This window comes from Lytechinus variegatus, chromosome 16 (assembly GCF_018143015.1).
Source record: "Lytechinus variegatus isolate NC3 chromosome 16, Lvar_3.0, whole genome shotgun sequence".
Classification (NCBI taxonomy): Eukaryota; Metazoa; Echinodermata; class Echinoidea; order Temnopleuroida; family Toxopneustidae; genus Lytechinus; species Lytechinus variegatus.
Window position 1 is genome coordinate 10021675 of NC_054755.1, and position 22539 is coordinate 10044213.

Consider the following 22539-nt stretch of genomic DNA (forward strand, 5'->3'; position numbering starts at 1 on the left):
TAATGGTTATTCTACATGTTCAGGCAAAAATAAAACATTGTTTCACAGGAAAATGAGGAGAAAATATTTCATGTAATAAAATACAAAAGAAATAGTGAGTGAGTGATGTCATCAGTTCCCTAATATGCATTACGACTAGGATATTCATATAACTGTTTTGTGAAATTAAGCGAAACTTTACATCCGATTTTGATGAAATTTTCAGTGTTTCACTTGGTGGATTTTTCTCTTTTTATTCAAATAAAATTTTGGTAAGGGTGGACTTTTCCTGTAAGGACAGATTACATTTAAATTGTTTTCAATGAGACGAATCATTATTGTTTTTTTTTCTTCTTGTATGCCCATCTGTGAAACAATGATTCCTCCCATTGTTTCCTTATGCACTGCTGTTATCATTGGTTTTTGAGGGGGCCGACAAAAAAATAAGGGAATATATTGAGAGTTCAGAAACTTAATCTAGGCCTATATATAAAACAAAATGTTCTTGACGACCATATAAGTGATAAATTTGTTTGGATGCTTGTTAAATTTACACAGAAACCAGATAAGACCTTTTCATATATAAAAAAGCCTGAATCTGCTGTTTCTTAGCAAAATTTATTGCTATTATAATGAATACATATACACACCCACCCCCTACACACACACACTGCAGGAGGAATATAAGCCCGCCGAGAGGGTAGAGGTCCCTAGAGATTGGCAACGTCGTCGAAGTTCCATACAGCCCCCAAATGTGGCTCAACTCCTCGCCAAAGTCTCCCCATCAAATGCCAACCGACCAAGCGATGAGAAGGTCCTATACGAGCAGCTGAAGTCCCAGGGGCTCCACAACGCCGCCCCGCGCAGGAACGTCCGGGTGGTTCGGCAGTCGATGGCCCAGAAGAAGATCGTCACCGTCGCCGGGCAGGAGGTCGTGATGGAGGAGGAGGATGAGGACGAGGTGGAGGTCGATGGTGTCGAAGCCGTGGGAGGTGGCAAGGGAGAAGAAACCCTGGATGACGAGGGGAATGTGGTCTCTTTTGAAGAATATGTCCTCGTTGATCAGGTAGAATGAGATTTGAAACAAATGCACCATTGAACGAATAAGTAATTGAATAAACAATTAGATGGTAGAGAGGTAGACAATAAATGAAATAAACAAATGGATAAATGAATAAACGAGAAGATAATGAATACATAAGATATTTTTAATGGTAATAAAATAATCTTTTTTAATGAATTAAAGAGACATATGAATGTGCGGATACGCATATAAAAAGATTGTTTGAAAGATTAGTGAATAAGTGAATTAATAAATGAATAAATTCTTTAACATCCAAATAATGTAATGAACAAATACATGAACAAATTAACGAATCTATAGATAAATAAACAAATGAAGGGCTTGATAGACATAAACAAGTAAAATAACTTAATGTCGATCAATTCATTGAATAATCAAATAACAAACGGACAAATCACAGGAAAAATAAAACACTCTTTGCTGGTCCAAATAGATTTGTATACATCTAATTCATTTATCATAGGTACCAGTCAGTAGCACACGCAGGGGGTGGTAACTGGGCTTCAACCCCCCTTGATTTTTTTATATTTGATACCCACCCCCGCCCCCTAAGAATTCAAAACTCCCATTATCTTTTTTGAAGACCTCTTTTTTTATTTATTTTTTTCTCTCTCCTCCATCCTCTAATATGTCACTGTATTTTTTTTTCTTTGTTTCTTGCGTCTGTGTGCGTGTGTGTCTTTGATAATGCATGTCGTCCCGTATTTCTATCACCTTATTTCCATTTTTTGCTATCATTTCCTTTCTTTTCTCTAAAATAGCTTTCCTATTATATTCATCACATTTTACTTTCCCATTTTATGATATTGTATATTTGTACAATCGAATGAATTTCCATATTTACTTAATTTGTATTGCTTTGCCTTGTCTCAATTGCTTAATATAAATTATTTATTCAACTTGCTATAGTGGATCCCCTCATTTCCATATACGCTTTTTTTTTTACTATTTATACAAGCTTTTGTTATATACTTATGCTAAGTTAAAATGATTTTGTATTCGTACTTCTTGAATCCTGCTTGTCATTTTCTTTTTTTTTGGGGGGGGGTAGGAAAACTACCTAAAATTTGTGTTGATTTTCAAAAATCCTACGTACGCTACTGATACCAGTTATCTCTTTTCATTTTAACAGGGCATGCAGACCGATCCAGTTCTTGATCCACTCGGAGCTTGGTCTAATGTGAAATCGGTACTAGCCCCTTTCAGTTTCGTTTGATTCGATATTTATTTCACTTTGATTTAAATCAGTTCACCTCTGTCCAGAATGATTCATTTTAGTTAAGTCCAATAAATTCAATTCAGTCCCATTCAATACAACATTCAGTTAATTTTCTGCTCAGTTTACTTGAATTCAGGTCGCGTCATAGTAGATTAGTTTATGGCTCTATTCATTTTCGTTTAATTCAAATTCAGTTTAATTCAATCCGTTTTAACTCGTTCATTTCAATTCAGTACAGTCCAGTATACTTCATTATACTCCAGTTCGATCCAGTTCACTTCATTACACTCCAGTTCGATCCAGTTCAGGTCATTTAAGTTTATAGTTCAATTCAATTCAACTCAACTTAGTTTAGTTCAATTTAGATCAACTCAACTCGCTTTAATTTAATTCTGTTTGATGAAAAACGGAAATTTACAAAGTTATCGTGCATTGCAAATCTGGAAGTATAACAAAAATCCTAATCAGTACGAAACAAAAATCTAAAACATAAATTCATGCACGTCTTTCTTCTCCATTTTCCACAGGTCGGCATGAAGGCCCGGAGGCGATCTGCGTCCCCTCGGAGGCGTTTAACCAAGGGCCCCGTTCCCCTCCCTGCACCCCCTGAAGAGTGGGCCCAATTTGATCCCACACCAATCAAAGGACCCTCGGACAAGAAGGAAGACAGGGCGCATGCGCAAAAGAGAGGCGGGAGGAGTCGCCCCGGATCTGCGGTCAATGGTATTTTCTTCGTCGAAAGAGAAGTAATTATCAGAAAAAACGACGTTTTCCTATTCTTCCTTTCCCCTTTACTTCTTCCCTTTCCTTCTTCTTCTCTCTCTTTCTTTCTTTCTTTCATTCTTTCATTCTTTCATTCTTTCTTTCTTTCCTTCCTTCCTTCCTTCTTTTCCTCGTCATTATTTTCATTTTGTCTTCTCATTTTTTTGGGATCGGGAAATAGATCGTTAATTCAACTTCAGAAACAGGATTTGATAGTTCGACAACATTTCTTTAATACAAATAAATAGTGCCATAAGCATGATAAGCATCTCGGGTTTATGAGTTCATGCCATCGAATCGAAAATATGAAAGATTTCTACATTCAATGTTATATTCAATGAAAAGGTGATAGGAAGTTTAAAGGGGCTTAAGCTTATTAGTGATGCACATTTGATGAAAAAAACACACCTTTGGGCTTATGTCTGTCAGATACCCCTTTTGGTCACCATGAGAGAAACATGGAGTCTCCCTAGATGATCACTATAAAAGGAATTTAGCAGATTGCTCTTCAAATGAGACAATCGGTTGCTTTTTTTTGTTGTATCATCTAGAAGCCGTATAACCTAGTTGAATATTGTGAGTGAAAACAATTCGAAAATCGTATCAAATGGTATTGTATGTTTCATGGATTGCTAATTCATTTAACACGATTTAATAATTCAGAGTTATCTTGTAGGGTTTTTAAGGTCGACTTCTTTTTTTCCCCTCAGCTCTCACGAATCATCACCGGCATCCGCGGTTTTACTTCTTACGTCAGTCAACTGCTTGATCGGGAAGTTTCGGAGATCGCGAAAAGAAACGATGAAATCCGAAGTCAGATGTCGGAAAGATCACTTCGTAGATTCGAGAGGGTAAGGGACAAAAGAGAGAATGGATTCGCAAAAAAAGTTTATGTAGCGCAATCTATCTTGAAACATTCTATTCCTCGGCTCATTGTTATAATAGTTTGTGTCCACTTTTGTCAACCAGCAGATGGTCTTATTCTAAGATCGTCGGACACCATCATTAGTTAAACCCACTTGGTCTAGTGTAGAAAGTTTCATGGTACACCATGTATCATTCTTGGGCAAGTATTGGTCCTTAAAAGGAAAATCCAAACTCCTTATTTCGACAAGTGTGAGACGGCTCTACTAACTGAGCCAATGACACCGGTCCAATAAAGTTCATCAAATCAGAGTTATAGACTAAGCAGTGTAGCGAAAATAAGACAAAAATTAGTATGCAGCCAAATTGCAAATTATACTAAACGATAACTGTGCTAATACTGTGATTTGCTGTTAGATGACTGCTGGAACGGATCATCCTAGCGAGGACGACACGGCATTGAGCGGGAAGCCGACTGTTCCCCCTATCCGAAGAGGTCGGTTCGAGCTCATGAGACATGACAACCAAATATCGAACTTCGCCAACCGAGTCGCATTCGCAAGCTATTCAACGGGTAGAAGGTAAAGCAGTGTTTAAGACTGCTTTATGTAGGACAGAAATATATGGTAGACGTACCTTAGTATCATAATACGACAGAAAATTATGGAGAGGTGCGGCAAAGGAAAGGAGAGAGAGATATATATAGATTGATTAATTTTGATTAGTATTGATGAACAGATAGATATATTATAGATAGATAGATAAATAGATAGATAGATAGATAGCATAAGATGAAGAGTAGCAAATAACCTATAAGTTCAGTTGACAGTGAATATTTTAATTTTCATGATAACTACTCACAAAATTCCATGTTTTTATGATAACTATTCACAGATTTCGCCGGATATCAGAGAGTCTATAAATATATTTTGTTCATTATTTTCTATTCTTCCATTTTTTCAGATCAAGTACAATTGCAGGTACAGCGACTTCAGCCAAATCGACAACTTCGGATGTTGGTAAGAAAAAAATAATTATTATTTGCACTCACATCCTTCCCTGAAAAACAGATTAACAACTATGTTCAAGATATTCCAAAGTATCCTCTAACCTCCAAAATAAAAGGAAACGCTGCAGGTACCCTCTTAAAAAAAACCTCTCCCATTCTCATGAAATTGGGTCCAAAGTATCTGAAGGAAATTATACAAGGACTGCCACGAACATAGCTTTGTGCAGATGGAGCTTCTCGCATGCCGCCATTGAGATTTTTCGGTCGTAAATATGGGATAACATACTAAAAATGGCCCATCCCAGATTTTTCTTTGCCATACTATTCTCTAAAAAGGACCACAATGACTAACACAAACATAGCTATAAGTAGAAGAAATTTCTCGCATGCCGCCATCGAGATTTTTCGGTCGTACATATGAAATAAGATACTGAAATAAAAGGGCAATCGCAGATTTTTCTTTGCCATAGCTAAAAGAAAAAGGGAGAAAACCACAATCCTTGGTCATTATGAGTAAGTTTGGGCATGGACCTTGGGTAAATAGTTTTTTTGTCTCACCTGCGAAGCAAAGTGAGACTATAGGCGCCGCTTTTCCGACGGCGGCGGCGGCGGCGGCGTCAACATCAAATCTTAACCTGAGGTTAAGTTTTTGAAATGACATCATAACTTAGAAAGTATATGGACCTAGTTCATGAAACTTGGCCATAAGGTTAATCAAGTATTACTGAACATCCTATTAGAGTTTCATGTCACATGACCAAGGTCAAAGGTCATTTAGGGTCAATGAACTTAGACCATGTTGGAGGAATCAACATCGAAATCTTAACCTGTGGTTAAGTTTTTGAAATGTCATCATAACTTAGAAAATATATGGACCTAGTTCATGAAACTTGGACATAAGGTTAATCAAGTATCACTGAACATCCTGCATGAGTTTCACGTCACATGACCAAGGTCAAAGGTCATTTAGGGTCAATGAACTTTGGCCGAATTGTGGATATCTGTTGAATTCCCATCATAACTGAAAGTTTATGGATCTGATTCATGAAACTTGGACATAATAGTAATCAAGCATCACTCAAAATTTTGTGCAAGTTTCAGGTCTCATGATTAAGGTCAAAGGTCATTTAGGGTCAATGAACTTTGGCCGAATCGGGGGTATCTGTTGAATTACCATCATAACTTTGAAAGTTTATTGGTCTAGTTCATTAAACTTGGACATTAGAGTAATCAAGTATCACTGAACATCCTGTGCACGTTTCAGGTCACATGACCAAGGTCAAAGGTCAATGAACTTTGGCCGAATTGGGTGTATCTGTTGAATTACCATCATAACTTTGAAAGTTTATGGATCTGATTCATGAAACTTGTACATAAGAGTAATCATGTATCACTGAACATCCTGTTCGAGTTTCAGGTCACATGATCAAGGTCAAAGGTCATGTAAGGTCAATGAACTTTGGCCATGTTGGGGTTTTTTGTTGAATAACCATCATATCTCTGTAAGTTTATTGGTCTAGTTCATAAAAAGTGGACATAAGAGTAACCATGTATCACTGAACATCTTGTGCGAGTATAGAGTAGTATTCAAAGTCAGCACTGCTGCTACATTGAACCGCGTGATGCAGGTGAGACGGCCAGAGGCATTCCACTTGTTTACTCTCACCCGGGCTCTCACCCTGCCTCTCATATTAGCTGACTACTACCAACTCTTCCTACCAATCATGGAACACCTCCAAGGCGCAGACACAGAAGCCAAACGCCGATTGGTTGAAGAATTGCGAGACGGGAAACGAACGATGACGTCATGCCAGCGATGGAACATGGAAGTTGAACTTGTAGGAAAGCACGCCATCGATGTTCTTGGAGGGATATGCGATCTATTCAGAAATACTGTGGAAAAACAAGTAAGCTTTTTGTTGGAGATATAAAAAGCAGCCACCTTAAAGATCAAGTCCACCTTAGAAAAAAGTTGATTTGAATCAATAGAGAAAAATCAGACAAGCACAATGCTGAAAATTTCATCAAAATCGGATGTAAAATAAGAAAGTTATGACATTTCAAAGTTTCGCTTATTTTTAAAAAATAGTAATATGAACGAAGAGTTACATCAAAATGAGAGAGTCAATGATGTCACTTACTCATTATTCTTTTATTTTTTATTGTTTGAATTATACAAATATTTCAATTTTTATGAATTTGACGATTAAGACCTCCTTGCCTGAAGCACAAAATGTTAAAATAATGGAATTCCACGTGTTCAGGGAGGAATGAAACTTCATTTCACATGATAATGACGAGAAAATAAAAATATTTCATATAATAAAACGCAAAAGAAATAGTGAGTGAGTGATCAGTTCCTCATTTGCATACCGACTGAGATGTGCATATACCTGTCTTGTGAAATGAAGCGAAACTTTAAAATGCCATAACTTTCTTATTTTACATCCGATTTTTGATGAAATTGTCAGTGTTATGCTTGTTTAATTTGTCTCTTTTTATTCAAATCAAGTTTTTTTTGGGGTGGACTTGTCCTTTAAAAAGGAGTTTAATTCTTGATATTAATTCGCTTTAACTACACCAACCTGGTGGACTGTACCTTAATGGATGATGATGATAACTAAATTTAGATAACCTATTGGTTTTTATGTTATATTCCTTAACGCTAATTATACCCCGAGATGAACCGCCAAAGACATGAAAAAATGATAAAATGGAGGTATGTAACTTTTTTTTTTCAAATTACCATATGACTGAAAAAAGAAAGTTTACATCTCATAAATTTAAAATATGAAATAATTATTATCTTTTTCTTCCTTTTCTTCTTCCTTTTCTCCCCCCCCCTCCTTCTTCCTTTTCTTCTTTTACCTCTCTCCTTCTTCCTCCTCTTCTTTTTTCTCCATCTATTTTCCCTTCTTTCTTCCCTGATAGATCCGAGAGCATGACTTCCTATCAGAGGGACTCAAAATGAAAGAAGAGCTCGAGCACGCGTTCAGAGGTTTGGTAGGCTAAGAAATGAAACTCATTAAACAGTTAAAACAATTTGTTCATAATTCTACTTTGGTAACATATTTATTACAATAGACATCTTTTTTACTTGTTCTTTTTTATTTCCAGTTTTGATTTACCAAATTGCCCATTGAGCATGAGCCCCCTTTCAAATCCTAAGTGGCATGCCTATATAGTGTTTATCATAATACTCAAAAGATGTCACGTATGTCTGAATGGACCCCCAAACTATCATTGCTTTTTTTAAATCTATAATGATCAGCATAAGGTACACTTAAGTGATGGAAACATAGCTGTGGTTTCAGAAATTGAAATCATAACTATGATTTTGTTAACTTTTTTATATGTTGATGTTTCTCATTGTTTTTTCATTTTACTCCTAGCCTCAAGACGTGCAATTGAAACCCAAGCGATCATTGTCCCATAGTGACTTTCTTGAGGTATGTAGCAAAATTTCATTCATTTATTTGAATAAAATAACAAAAATAAGCCCACGCGGTCTTTGTTTTATACTGGCTTCTTAGGGGTATATAGGACTTTTCATTTTTACAGCCTCTTTAATTTGGCCACCTTTTTCTCAAACATGGTTGGCGACATTTTTTAAATGTCTTTTTTAAAATTTAGATTATATCTTTTGTTTATTCTTTTTTATTATTATATTTGTTAATCGACAGACATAACTATACACTAATTGGTGGTGTTCCTAAGAAAAAAATACCTGTAATACAACCTGTAAAATGTCCACACACCAGTCACAGTCGGTGCTTTCACCTTCAATCTTAAAATAATTTAAACAGAATGCGTGGGCAGAAATCTCAGGGGACGCGTCTCCCCTACCCAAAATAGTAGGGAGGGCACAATATCCCCCTACTATTTTTTGGTCTTTTAAGACTTCTATGATGGAAAGATATACATCATTCAAAATCGAAATAAATCATGCATTTTGGACGAGATGACCTTACTTTTGGATGATTACCTTCTTTTTTTTCGCTTGTCAAATTTTCCAACCCTGGGAGTTGTTCCATAAAGCTGTTTGTAAGTTAAGAGCGACTTTAAGAACGACTGGTGAACCTTATGTGCTAAAACCATCGCCAATTCAATATACTATTTACCACAAGAAAGGATCACCAGTCATTCTTAAAGTCGCTCGTAACTTACGAACAGCTTTATGAAACACCTACCTCGTCCCCTACCTTTGGGGGGAGATTTCCGCCCTTGCCAGAATTTTTAACATAAGTACTATTCCAGATAGATGATTTGAAGTATTTAAGGCCCCTGAGATAGCTTTGAAGCTACTGAAAGGGCATAATCTTCACGCTTCAAGGTAACACAAAGGTTAGCGATTTAATTGCTAATTTGAAAGAACAATTCTGATTGGTTCTTAGTCAGTCTACTGGGCAAAATGCGTATGCAACGATGATCTTGATTGGGCAGTTCATTTAGCGATTAATCGCTAATCTTTGTGTTTCTGGGGTCAAGAAATCAGAATCTACATAATATTTTGGGGAGCATGTAGGGATTTGATGGATTAATAATTTCTATGAATTTTTGTTTTATTTATCTTTTATTTCCAAAGCCCTGCCACACCCTGGCAGGAAGGGGGATCTCCGTCCCTCCTATTCCTGTTCAATCAAAGTCGCTTAGCAGCATTGAGGTAAGGGTCTCACTGAAAAACATTTCATGTCCATTTCATTTCATTTCGTTTCGTTTATTTCCATTTTCAAACGTTTATAACTGGCCTCGTACATCTTAATATACAGATGTAAGCAATTTAACAATTCATGAATTTCTAGAAAAGATATATCATGCAAAGCGGAACTTCTAGGGTGCAGCCTCTGCCGTTTAAAATTGCGCTGTATTACACAAATGAATAACAGACTTGTTTTCATGGGATGCAGAAAAGTTCCACTCGTTATTGCTTATATTGCACTCATCTCGTTTTGCTCAATATTATCTAATTCGTGGAATATTTCTTCATCCCACCTTGAGCTATCCAATAGGCCTATAACATATCATGCTATTCCCAATAAAACATAGGCCGATTCAGATTTAATCGATCTGCGCATGCTCAGTTCAAGATTTCTTTCTGACTGCGCATGCGCAATATAGTGTGATGTAAATTTGATTCATTCAAGGCAAGCTTTATTTCCACATCAATTCAAAACATTCGATAAAACAATCACAAAATAATGTATGTACAATATAATAGGTTAAAACAAAAACACAAAAGTACAATTTAACACAAAAGAAATTTGGCGCATTTGATTGGGAAATGATGTATGACAATGCGAAAAGCCAAGGTATGGCTTGTATAACATAGGCTAAACCTGTCCAAAAGAGTCCTATTTAAATGATTTTGCGAGGTTTAACTGTGTATTGAAAACCATTGTCATTTTTATACCGATATCGATTTTAATCTTGTTTTCTGATGCATTTTGCTGGGTTTATCGGATTGTTTTTTTCTGCAGAGCTCACACCGGTACCTACCATCCTTAATGATCCCACGGGCCGCCCAGGCCCCGACCAATCGGGATGAGATGGTGGTAGCTAAGACCGTCCTACCCCGAAAGGGAATGGTCCGGCTTCAAGCTATTGGTGTCTCGAAGAGTGATAGCAAGTCTTCCGGTAACGAAATAGTATTTGTTCTAACCAAAGAACCGCGGAACCGAGGGAGTAGTAATAGTAGTAGTAGAAGTAGTAGTAGTAGTAGTAGTAGTAGTAGTAGTAGTAGTAGTAGTAGTAGTAGTAGTAGTAGTAGTAGTAGTAGTAGTAGTAGTAGTAGTAGTAGTAGTAGTAGTAGTAGTAGTAGTAGTAGTAGTAGTAGTAGTAGTAGTAGAAGTAGTAGGAGGAGGAGGAGGAGGAGGAGTAGTAGTAGTAGTAGTAGAAGAAGTAGAAGAAGTAGAAGTAGTAGAAGTATAGTAGTAGTAGTAGTAGTAGTAGTAGTAGTAGTAGTAGTAGTAGTAGTAGTAGTAGTAGTAGTAGTAGTAGTAGTAGTAGTAGTAGTAGTAGTAGTAGTAGTAGTAGGAGTAGTAGTAGTAGTAGTAGTAGTAGGAGTGGATTTTTACACAATAGTCAAGAAAATAATGTCACATTCCACCCCTTTTTCATTCCGTTTTTCCCCTTTTCCATTTTTGGGTCTTGATTTTTTTCGGGGGCGATTATTTTGGGGGCAGAATCCCCTATTTATACGTCAATGCCCATTTCTTCACCCTTTCCCCTAAAATGCCAATCATTTTGATTCCTTTTTCTTCTAAATTTCCATTCGTTTTCATGTCCTCCATCATATTCATAGCGCAAGGAAACCAAATAAGGGGGTGAACTTTAATGTAACAAAATGATCGGTTTTCTGAAAATCTCCCCAAAAACTGAGTCTGTCATGGATGTGATATAATGCAATCCAGCATTGCAAGGAATTTTAATGGTGATTATTATCATGATTATCATGTTGATATGTCCATTTTTTTTTATTTACATACGTGCATACCGTGCAACAACAACTGTTTTCAGGGGGAGGGCGAGTTCATTCCCTTCCCAAGCAGTACCTAAGTGTGTCTCCTTATTTTTTATTTTCACATTTTTATTGTAATATATTTTTATCACATTGTAAGCCGTTTCTTAGTACCATTTCCCAAATTAGTTAAAAAGAGATTTACGGAAATGTTAGAAAATATATTGTTACCTTCGCAAATCACAATGCAATGCATATTTCCGACTAAGAAAAAAAGGCACCCCTAATAGTAGGTTTAAGTATAGAGCTTTATAGCTCCATGGTTTAAGTTATAAACCTCGTAAACACAAAGGTTTTCCCTTGATTCTCTCCATGGTTATACTTGGATCCAGCTTCCTAGAGACTTATCATAATAACAAATGCACAATTTCTTCAACAAACCCATCAGCCAATCAGAATGAAGGATTTCAGTAGCTTATAACTATTCTTATAACAAGTTTTATGAAACGGGCACCATTGCAATCAATTGTAGAAATCCGACGTGCGATCAATCGCCAAGCGTGGTGTAAGGGGTCTTAATCTCATTATACCGATGCAGATCAAAAAAGGGGGCACCGCCCTGCTCCCCAGAATCACCGCAAACTCCAGTTGAAGCAGAAAGAAGCCATAAGAAGGGTCAGTAATGGTACCAGCGAGGGGGCGAAGGAGCCCACTACACTCAAGCACGTTCTGCTAGAACTTGAGGTGAGGGTGTGTTTTGTTTCCTTTTTGGTTTTTATTCTCCTTTGTTTTTCTTGAATATGTTAATGGGGAGGGGGGGGAGGGGGGGGGGGGAGGGGTGAAATCCATTGGTACCGGGAAGGAGACAAAGGATCATACTACCCTCAAACACGTCCTGCAAGAACTTGGGGTAAATGTTTTTTTCTCTCTCTCTCTTTGGCTGTCATTCCCTTTTGGGGGACGGGGAATAGGATGGGGTTAACTTAATTTCAATCGTACCTGCATGACCGGGTATATAAGGAGCAAAGAAATTCGCTTTACTCAAATGCGCACTGTTAGAGCATTATGCAAGTCTGCTTAGATTTTAGGGTTGTTGTTTAATATTTCCGATTTGTTAAACGTTGTGTGTGTGTGTGTGTTTGGTGATGGTGTGGGTGTGAGTTAAATTACCTTTGGGGTAGGATGCGAGTATACAGACTACACTCAAACGAGTCTCACTAAAGCCTAGGCTAAAGACATGTTTTTATTCAGAAGGAAGAGGGGATTACATGTCAGTTTAAAGGAAAATGAAATCTTTGGTACAAGATATAGCTTTGTATGAAAACAGAGAAATCAAAGAAACAGCTCAATGAAAGTTTGAAAAAAATGAATAGATGATGAGAAAGTTATGAGCATTTGAAGTGTAGATCATTATTGTAATGTAGATCCTTCATTGGCAATGCGACAAAGATGTGTGAAGTCACATCTTTCCCATTATTATTATTATTGTCACGATGGTGATTATAATTATTACTGTCATTATTATTATTGTTGTTGTTATAATCATCATCATCTTCATCACTCCAAGTTAACAAAATTAATTGAGAAATCAATGTTCCTTATGTAATAGGAGACTGATGTTGCACCAGGCCGCAAACCGATGCAGCATGGCAAGGGGGTTCATGCTAAGGACGCAAATAAGAAAACTCCGGGTGCTCTCGGTCAACAGACTGTTTCCGTTGCCATGAAAGCCGCAAAACGACAATTCGACACAGGAGAACTGCAGGGCAAAATGTTGACGGTTTTTTCACATCAATAATCCTGTCGATGCTGATTTGCCTATCTTCAAAACGTCGCCTATTTTCCCTGCAAAGGTTGTATAAATCGCATCTCGCATGTAAAGTGTAAATAAAATTATTGTTGATAAAAAGCGGTGTGTTGCCATATATGAAATACTTTGTCTACGAAATGGATGATAAGCTGCGGAGTCATGGTGGTTGTCTCCATTACCAACAGCAATTTACAAAGCATTTTTTTTTATAATAAGCTTTATTACTTTTTGAACTGTTGATGTTCTTCATGGGTGTTGGGAACTGAGTACTTGTTGATAACAAGAGTGTCGCTAAGGCCGCCAGTAATGCGGAAAATGAAGTTATTGGTCAAGCATGGAAAGTGGAAGGTGGCGACTTCACCTTTGACCTTCTGACCTCAAAATCGATAGAATTCTTGGGATCCATGCTAGTATCATACACACCAAATTATATGAGCCTAGGTTAAGTTAAACCATAGAGCTATTAATAGCTCCATGGTTAAGCTGAAGTTGTCGCGTTTACCGGGACTTTAGAAGGGTAAGATGAAAACATGCCACTGTGACCTTGACCTTTTGACCTCAAAATCAATCGGCTTCCTGGGATTTATGTTACAATCATACATACCACATTGTTTAAGCCCAGGTTAAATTAAACTGACGTTATCGCGTTTACAAGGAAAAGTTAACGGACGGACGGACAGACAGATGGACGGACGGACACCGAGCGTGATACCATAATACGTCAGGTATGACGGGCGTAACACGGGAAGTGACATTTACCTGTATTTGTGCGATGAGTGTGTGCGTGTGGGTGCATTTGTATGGGTGAGGGTGTAAGGATGTGGCCGGGCGGGAGGGGGAGAGTGGGTGCATGTGTTGTTTTTGCGTGCGTGCGTGTGTAACATACAGAGTTAAGAGGGTCATTGACGAAAAAAATACACCAATATGTGAAAATTGGAGAGAGAAAAAGCAATCTTCTGCATGACCTTGCAGTCCCACGTCGATAGTAATAGCCGGCATCATTTGCTGTTGTTTTAAAGTAACAAGGTAACTCACTGAGTTGATGGACGGATTCCGCTAGCTTGAAGAAGATTACAATCTATTTGGAAAGCTTTTTAAATTACTCTGTTAATTGATTTTTAGAGGTCAGATGAATTTAATAAGACTATGAAGTCTGCTTAGATTAACTTAAAATCGAGAAGGAAACTTAGATCGATCGATTACCTAGAAGTGGACGAACGCAATATACGCTAGCTTCATATAGCACATGAAACATCGTTTGCGTTCACATATCCTATTACTCCAGTATCACAACTCCAACCAAATTATTTTCACACATTTTGTAGCAGTCATATATTTTTCGGTAGAAGTTATGGATAATTCAACAATATCTGGCGATCGGACACCGATTCATCCTTCCGTGTATATCATTTCCGCGTCATTTATCATCTTGGTATCTATTACTGGTATTGTAGGCAACGGTCTAACCATTCTTTCTGTATTCTTATCGGCCAAATTGAGAACCAAAACAAATGTCTTTGTGGTCAACCTGGCATTCGGAGATTTGCTGGTTTGCTTGTGTATTCCAGTGCAGGCCGTGACTCTCTTATCACCCCGTGAGCCGCCCATGTCAGATATTCTAATACAACTGATTGGAGTCGTGGGTAAGGTGTTAGTGTCCAACACAATCTTCACCTTAGCTGTTATTGCCTTTATGAGGTGTGTTAAGATTACAAAACCATTGGGTCTCTTCGACGATCTTTTCACTACACCAAGAATTGCAACAATCGTTGCCGGTTCTTGGGCCTTATCAGCAATGATCACTACCATGATCTTCTTTTTAGGAGGAAGGCATTTTCGTTATGACTCTGATGCAAGGCTGTTCAGTCCCAGCGCAATCGCCGTATCAAAGATAGCTGCGGTTGCTTGCCATATTACTGATGGAGCTTATGTCGTTCTTTCTATCTTGATCATATTCATCTCTTACATCAAGATTATTGTTTATTTAAGAGCAAATACAAGACGAATAGCCGCCCTCGTAGATGTACCCCCAGCAGCACTTCGGAATCAGCCCCCGATAGCTCTTCAAGCAAGGAACCAGGGACAGGCTGCAAGACAAGAACGTCCCAATCAGATGGCAGAGAACAGATTTCGGGCTCGTGAAGTCAAGGTCACAAAGAATTTGGCTTTGGTTACTGCGGTGTTTCTTGTATCTTTTCTACCTCTTCCCTTCGTACCAAACCGTTCTAACCCATATCTGCTTATATTTGATTTTTGTTTGATTTGGAGCAACTCTGCAATAAACCCGCTCATCTATGCCTTCAGACATGCAGATTTTCGGAAGGTATATCGGTGCATTTTATCTAGGTCTTTCAAGGACATTCCTTTTCCTTCTCGCCAATTGCGAGCTATGTTACCAGACCAATAATGCAAATTACTGCTTACATTCCTCGAATCGTATATTAGTTCTGTATTATTTGGTACTTTTTCTTTTGAATAAAATATTGGCGAAGGCTAGTGAAGTTCAAATGAATTCGATTCAATTTATATCTATCACCTTTATTAGAAATCCCGTTAGAAATAACCCCAACGATTGTGATATTTACACACGGCGATGGGGAGCGAGGGGGGGGGGTCGTATGGGGATGTATCCTTCAAAATTTTCGAAACCTGCCTGTGAGAGAGAGTCGTCTCGTCACCATGAGGGATTGATTTAAAATCTTACGACATCGACGGGCAAGCATATTATACATGTTTTGTTCTCACGGGTTATCCACTAGCTCTGCACTGTTAAACATGTCATTGAACATGTTGAAGATTACACAAATAACATTATAAAAAAAAAACGTTTAGAAAATTGTCATAATTGTAATAATACTATTTACTGCCATTTTTTTATGTATACTCTGTAACAGATTTTTTTATAGGGTCAGCACTGTATAGGCTAAAATATGGTAAATTCTAAATTGGTCTATACTCCCTCTATTGTCTGCTTTCCATTTGGTCCGATCCGTCATAGTCTGATCCTCGTTCACATACAAGCACATGGGCTAAATGGTAGTTAGACCAGGTCTAACTACCATTTAGCCCATTATTTCCCACTTTGACTAAGTTCCAGTTATATAGGCCATATTCAGTTAGCTATGTCCATATTCACTTTGTCCAATACCAATATTGTTTTACATGATTAGAAGAACTATTTATGAAAAGTGTTTATTTGAAAAGAAAAAAAAATATGTGGACGAACTATGAATTAAACCATTTGGGCAAGAAAGACCAGGTTAGCATTAGTCCGTGTTACAGCTGGACTAACTGCAATAAGACCAAAATGAATTAACCTTGCAGGTTTAGCCATGGTGGTGTTATACGATCTTAGAATTAGACCATCTGCTTGAAGGCCAATTAATGCCCAAAATATACGCATAGAAATTACGGGAATTCCCTTGCAAATTTGTATACGACTTTTCACCGTGGGCATGATTTGGATGTATATTTACATGTCGTTTGTGTACTATAATTCACAGAAACGTTTGAAGGCTTCATGTACAGATTCTGAATCAATATAATGAAATTTGAATTGAATTCATTTCTGCACTGACAATTTAAAGCATTGCAAACTACTATTGATTATGTATGATTGTTGCACAAGAATTAATCCATCCGTTGAGTGAGAACGTGAGAAAGCGATCCTTAAATCTCATTGTGCTTGTTCACTTGCAGAGTGTTGATTGGTAAGAAATACATGTAAAACGACGCAGGGAGGGAGAGGGGTGTTTAAGCCAACATTTGTAGCCATATTGTTGACAGGTCCAATATTCGGTATGGGAATTTATTTTTAAAATTATGTCAGTTAATGTCTTACATCAAATAATGTGGTTTTCTCTACGTCAAACCCTTTCCATTTTAAATTCAGCTACGCCTACTTTGACGGAAATATCTTTCGTTTTCTCTTAATATGACTGATATTTTTTTACATGGGTAATATAGTTTAAACTTAACTACTTATACCTTACTAATTCTAAAGAAAAAACATAAAAAGGGAAGAAGGAAATAAAGGAAATCTTTTTTTCTACACCGGGAATCAAACCCGGGTCACGGCGGTGAGAGCGTAACCACTAGACCACATCATGGGATTCAAATTATGGTATAATTCTTTTCTTTTTTTTTTATTAAAGGGCAAGTCCACCCCCAACAAAAAGTTGATTTGAATAAAAGGAGACAAATCAAACAAGTAAAACACTGAAAATCTGTTCATTATATATATGCTTTATCGTTCAGTAATATCAATTGTGTAATTTGTATGTATGAGTTATATTATATACCTTGTGATATCATGGATATGGAAATAAATGAAATGAAATGAAAATTTCATCACAATCGAATGTGAAATAAGAAAGTTATGGCATTTTAAAATTTCGCTTCATTTCACAAAACAGTAACACATCCAGGTCTACATGCAAATGATGGGACTTATTATTTCACCCATTCACAATTTGTATTTTATTACATGAAATATTCAAATTTCCCCTCATTGTTTTATTCCACCCTGTGTTTTTTTTCCACCCTGAACTTGAAATTTTATATGAAGAAATTAAATAAATAAATAAATGTGAAATTACCATTGTTTAAACACTTCATGTTTTAGTCAAATTGGCCCTCGTAAACTTTAAAAAAATTATTTAATTAAAAAAAGAAGAAATGCTGATTGCGGACATATAGACTCTTTCATTTGCATGTCGCTGATTAATTGTGCATATAACTTTTTTTGTGAAAAATAAACGAAGCTTTGAAATGTCATGAATTTCTTATTTTACATCTGAGTTTGATGAAATTTTCAGCATTATGCTTGTTGGATGTTTCTCTATTTATTCAAATCAACACTTTTCCTGGGATGGACTTGACCTTTAACAAGAATACTCCCAAAATTTAAAACTGAATCGCGTACTCTGAAATCTTGATCAAATCAGGAATTCCATGAATTAGCCAACCTATATGTCTGTTAACATACGAGCCGATAGAGAGATACACATTCGCATGTAAGACATCGGATATTTCTAAACGAACAGTTGCAACCACCCAGCTCCTAATAACACATTAAACCCTTTCGCATTCCTCAGGTTCTAAAAGCATGCCTACTGTGATTAAAAAAAGATTCAATAGGTTAAAAATCTGATGCACTTTAGTTATCATTATAATTCAGAAAAAATGTAAACACGTGTTTAACTTGCATACTACAAGAAAAACAGAACTGGCTTTTCCCACACCGGGAATCGAACCCGGGCCACGGCGGTGAGAGCGCCGGATCCTAACCACTAGACCATATGGGATTCAGCTGTCATGGAGTCACTCTCAATGAATTATTACATTTATCATAAATTTAGTGTTAACTACCTGTACATGTATGTATGAAATAAAAAAAATATCAGGGAAGGGAGGGGGAGAGAGAGAGGTACATGGAAAGATTCAGGTGCGGTTCTACGGTGGGCGGGGGCTTTAAGGATTTGGACAGTGGCGTACAAATGGGGGGCTTGGGGGCGCTTGCCCACCCCCGAAATTTTTCACTACCAAGAAAAAAAATAGAGCGGGAAAGAGAGACAGGTGAAATATAATATCACATCAAAATTTTGTCATGAAAACGTCGAAATTTTTCACTTGCTTCGCTCACTCGCAACTTTTTTGATAAAATTTTCCCGATACGCCATATCTTGCCCCCTCAAACTTTTTGACTCATTACGCCACTTGACATGCTTGATTTGGATGACCCGGGTTCGATTCTCACTTGGTGTGCGCGTTGATAAAGCATATATCCTCATTACAAGGTCCCTCGGAGAGGCTGTCGGTCCTCTGGTTACTTACTTCCAAGCGTTCATGTTCACGCATTTCAAGCGGGCCCCAAAATCACCGGAAAACCACCAAAACCGGAGTCCCACTGAAAAGTGCGATAAAACGCAGACTGCGTATTCATAATATTAACTTGATGTAGTGATTCCATGATACTTTGTCTCATTGATTCACTCTATATATGTATATAATGTTTCCTGTTTTACTATATTGTTTTGTTTAATACATTTAATTACTATCGATGTAGAAGTATTTGTCAAACTGCAGGGTGCCTTTGTAAAGCAGTTTTGCACAACTGAACAGGCCTACCATGCAGATAGATAGATAGATAAATGAATAAATGAATGAATTATTTATTATCTTGGCAATTATTATCCTATTGAGCAAATTTATTACCCAATTATCTGTTTTTATTACCCAATTTGGGCAGATTTTAGCCAATAGTTGCGTGGACAGTATTTGAATTGTTACCTCTGAAAAGTGCATGTTGAATGTATTGTAGTTTAAAAACGTGCAGAAAATTATAAACGGTGTAAGTGTACACTCTAAAAACACTGAGTAAAACTTTACCCAATATTTGTTAGAAAGGGATCATGCATGTTTACTGGGTTTTTTTTTTACCCCATATTGCGCTATTTCAACAAAATTGCGTTAAATTGTTAGGTTTTACCTAACCAACATACATGTTCCCATGTTACCCAATGTCTGGTAAACCTTTTTTAGAGTGTATATACTCGGAGTATAGTCCCACTTACAACGAATCATAAATGAATTTTCGATGTTGTGTTTTGTTCCTTATCACACAAGTGTGACCGCAATTTCGGTATGACAAAAAATCTTTGACATGTTAATAACTGTACCTGATGAAAAGATCTCAAATCTTGTACTAGTGTCAATAAAAACTCACTACTTTGCATAAATTATGTTATCAATAATGAAAAAATTGTTTCAATGTGTGATTTTGTTGATTGTGTAAATGCGACAGTCTATATAGGTGAGGGTACAATGCGCCCCTAAAAGGGGGAAACCTGTTGTCAAAAATAGCTGTCACAATTGTAAAAATTACTTAACAACAAATTTGACACGAAGAGTAAGAGTTAAATGTATTCGTTGTGTTGAGACCAAATAGATAGTAAGTCATTCTCCCATAATTATGTTACAAAAAATAAAGAGGGCATACTGATGCGCTCCAGGGGCGATTCGCGCAGAAATTTACGTGTCAATATGAATCCACTTTCATTTTGAGAATAGAGGTAAATTCAACCCAAGAAAAATGTTGATTTCAATAAATACAGAAAAATCAAATTAGCACAATGCTGAAAATATCATCAAATTCGGATGTAAAATAAGAAAGTTATGACATTTTAAAGTTTCGCTTATTTTTCACAAAACAATGATATGCAGCGATTCAGTGACATGCAAAATGAGACTGTCGATGATGTCCTACACTCACTATTTCTTTTGTTTATTTATTGTTTGAATTATACAGTATTTCATTTTTTACATATTATTTGAAAATAAGGATCAACTTGAATGAACCATATAGTATTAAACAATGCCAATTCCACATGTTCAGGGAAGAATTAATCGTTGTTCCGCTTGACAATGAGGAGAAAATTTGAACATTTCACACAATAAATACAAAAAAAATGTTTGTGGATGACGTCATCATTGTCCTCATTTGCATACCGACCAGGATGTGCATGATAACTGTTTTGAGAAATTAAGCAAAATTTTTGAAATATCATAACTTTCTTATTTCACATCCTATTTTGATGAAATTTTAAGTGTTAGGCTTGTTGAATTTTTCTTTTTTTATTCAATTTTTTGTTAACTGAGATGGACTTGTCCTTATAATGCTATAAAAGGGACGCTAGTTTCGTACGCCATGCAGGCCTTGGTATCCTGAGCAATTCTTGACCCATTTCTTCTGCGCAATTTGGTTTTAACAGTGCAATTTCGAACTTTATTCTTGTTCCATGCATGCATGAGCATTTCATTAGGTATCAAATTGAAGAGGAAAATGTGGATTTTATTGCGTTATTAATGGAATATCGTGAAACCCAGTTTCCTTTTTTCGGGGACGTAAAACTGTGCTGTTAAAACTGACACCAATTGGTGTTAATAGAGGACCACACCCTGAGGTGTTAAAATTACACCCTATAGGGTGTAATTAGATTGAACATAACACCAAAGAGTGTAAATGTCACAACCAAAGGTGTTGTAATAACACCTATAGGTGTAAAACTAACACCACCAATTTAACACCGGTGTAAAATAACTGGTGTGGTCCTCTATGTACACCGGTTAACACCACAGTTTTTGTTGTGTGACTGTGCGTAAGGAGATAAGGGGGGGGGGGTATCCTATGATACTAAAAATCTTTCCCGCTGAAGGTCAAATCGAACCCAGAAAAAAGTGTTAGTGTGAAGCAATAGAGAGAAATCAAACATTATACAACACTGAAAATTTCATCAGAAATCCGACGTAAAATAACTAAGTTACGACATTTCAAAGTTTCGTTCATTCATGTTATTTTGTCACAAAACAGTTATATGCACAACTCAGTGATATGCAATTCAATAAGTCGCCGATGTCCCTCACTCACTATTTCTTATGTTTTTTTTTATTGTTTGAATTATACAATTTTTCATTTTTATAGATTTGATGATAATGACGGAACCACAAGATGGTAATAAAAAACGGTCATTCCATATCTAGAAAAAGGAATGAAACTTTGTTTCACATGACAATGAGGAGAAATTAAAATATTTCATATTTCGTTATATCGAGTAACAAAAGAAATGGTGAGTAGATGATGTCATCAGTCCCCTCATTTACATACTGACCAGTATAACAAATACCATAACTTTCCCATTCTACGTTCGATTTTGATGAAAGTGTAAGTGTTATTCTTGTTGGATTTTTCTTGTTTTATTCAAGTAAACATTTTAGGGGGTGGGCTTTTCCTTTAAAGGATTTTATCATTCTTAATATATTCGTACATGAGCTAGTTTAAGTATTGCTTGTTTTGGGACGCAAACATCGAAACCGACTTTACTTTAAAAATGTAATTTGAGGAATTATGTAACTTGAATTTAGTTACTTGAACAAAGTCTGCTACGTGACCAACGTGGTTTGGAAAATAGAGTGCGAAGGTTTTAAGGGTGTGTCGATTTCTATGCGTTTGAAAATAATTAAAGATAAATACCAGTTTTAGTAACTCAAAATGAGTACAAAAAATATGTGCCAAAAATGTGTAATTGCTGAGAGATGAGCGAAATAAGCACGGAATTCCAGAAAATATCGGGGTTGTTTTGCAAACAATGTTAATACATTGTCCCGACAAATATGCCTTTTGTGTTAGATATCAGAATGATCGTTTTTGACTCGCCTGCATTGCAGAGCGAGACTATAGGCGCCGATTATTCACCGGCGGCGGCGTCGTCGTCAACATGAAGTCTTAACCAAGGTTAAGTTTTTGAAATGTCATCATAACTTAGAAAGTATATGGACCTATTTCATGAAACTTGGA

General features: G+C 36.7%; 2 protein-coding genes and 1 non-coding gene across 3 annotated transcripts; 2 read left to right on the top strand and 1 right to left on the bottom strand.

The window, feature by feature from the left end:
• The first annotated feature begins 10388 nt into the window (after positions 1–10388).
• On the top strand, positions 10389–13188 carry LOC121429609. Its single transcript, XM_041626727.1, has 3 exons — positions 10389–10551; positions 11973–12118; positions 12984–13188. Exons 1-3 carry the CDS (start codon positions 10422–10424, stop codon positions 13170–13172), a joined length of 465 nt encoding a protein of 154 aa, XP_041482661.1. The 5' UTR covers positions 10389–10421; the 3' UTR covers positions 13173–13188.
• A 1311-nt stretch (positions 13189–14499) lies between these two features.
• LOC121430367 (probable G-protein coupled receptor No18) lies at positions 14500–16046 on the top strand. Its single transcript, XM_041627654.1, has one exon. It carries the CDS (start codon positions 14536–14538, stop codon positions 15589–15591), a length of 1056 nt encoding a protein of 351 aa, XP_041483588.1. The 5' UTR covers positions 14500–14535; the 3' UTR covers positions 15592–16046.
• Positions 16047–18418: 2372 nt separating this feature from the next.
• TRNAE-CUC lies at positions 18419–18490 on the bottom strand. Its single transcript has one exon. It is a non-coding gene; the product is annotated as a tRNA-Glu (tRNA).
• Positions 18491–22539: the final 4049 nt, after the last annotated feature.

Excerpts from the sequence above, each read along its gene's own strand:
- LOC121429609 (XM_041626727.1), top strand. The coding sequence starts at position 10,422 with ATGATCCCACGGGCCGCCCAGGCCCCGACCAATCGGGATGAGATGGTG. Across the intron at positions 10,552-11,972 it reads GAGTGATAGCAAGTCTTCCG|ATCAAAAAAGGGGGCACCGC; the intron begins GTAACGAAATAG and ends ATACCGATGCAG. Across the intron at positions 12,119-12,983 it reads ACGTTCTGCTAGAACTTGAG|GAGACTGATGTTGCACCAGG; the intron begins GTGAGGGTGTGT and ends CTTATGTAATAG.
- LOC121430367 (XM_041627654.1), top strand. The coding sequence starts at position 14,536 with ATGGATAATTCAACAATATCTGGCGATCGGACACCGATTCATCCTTCC.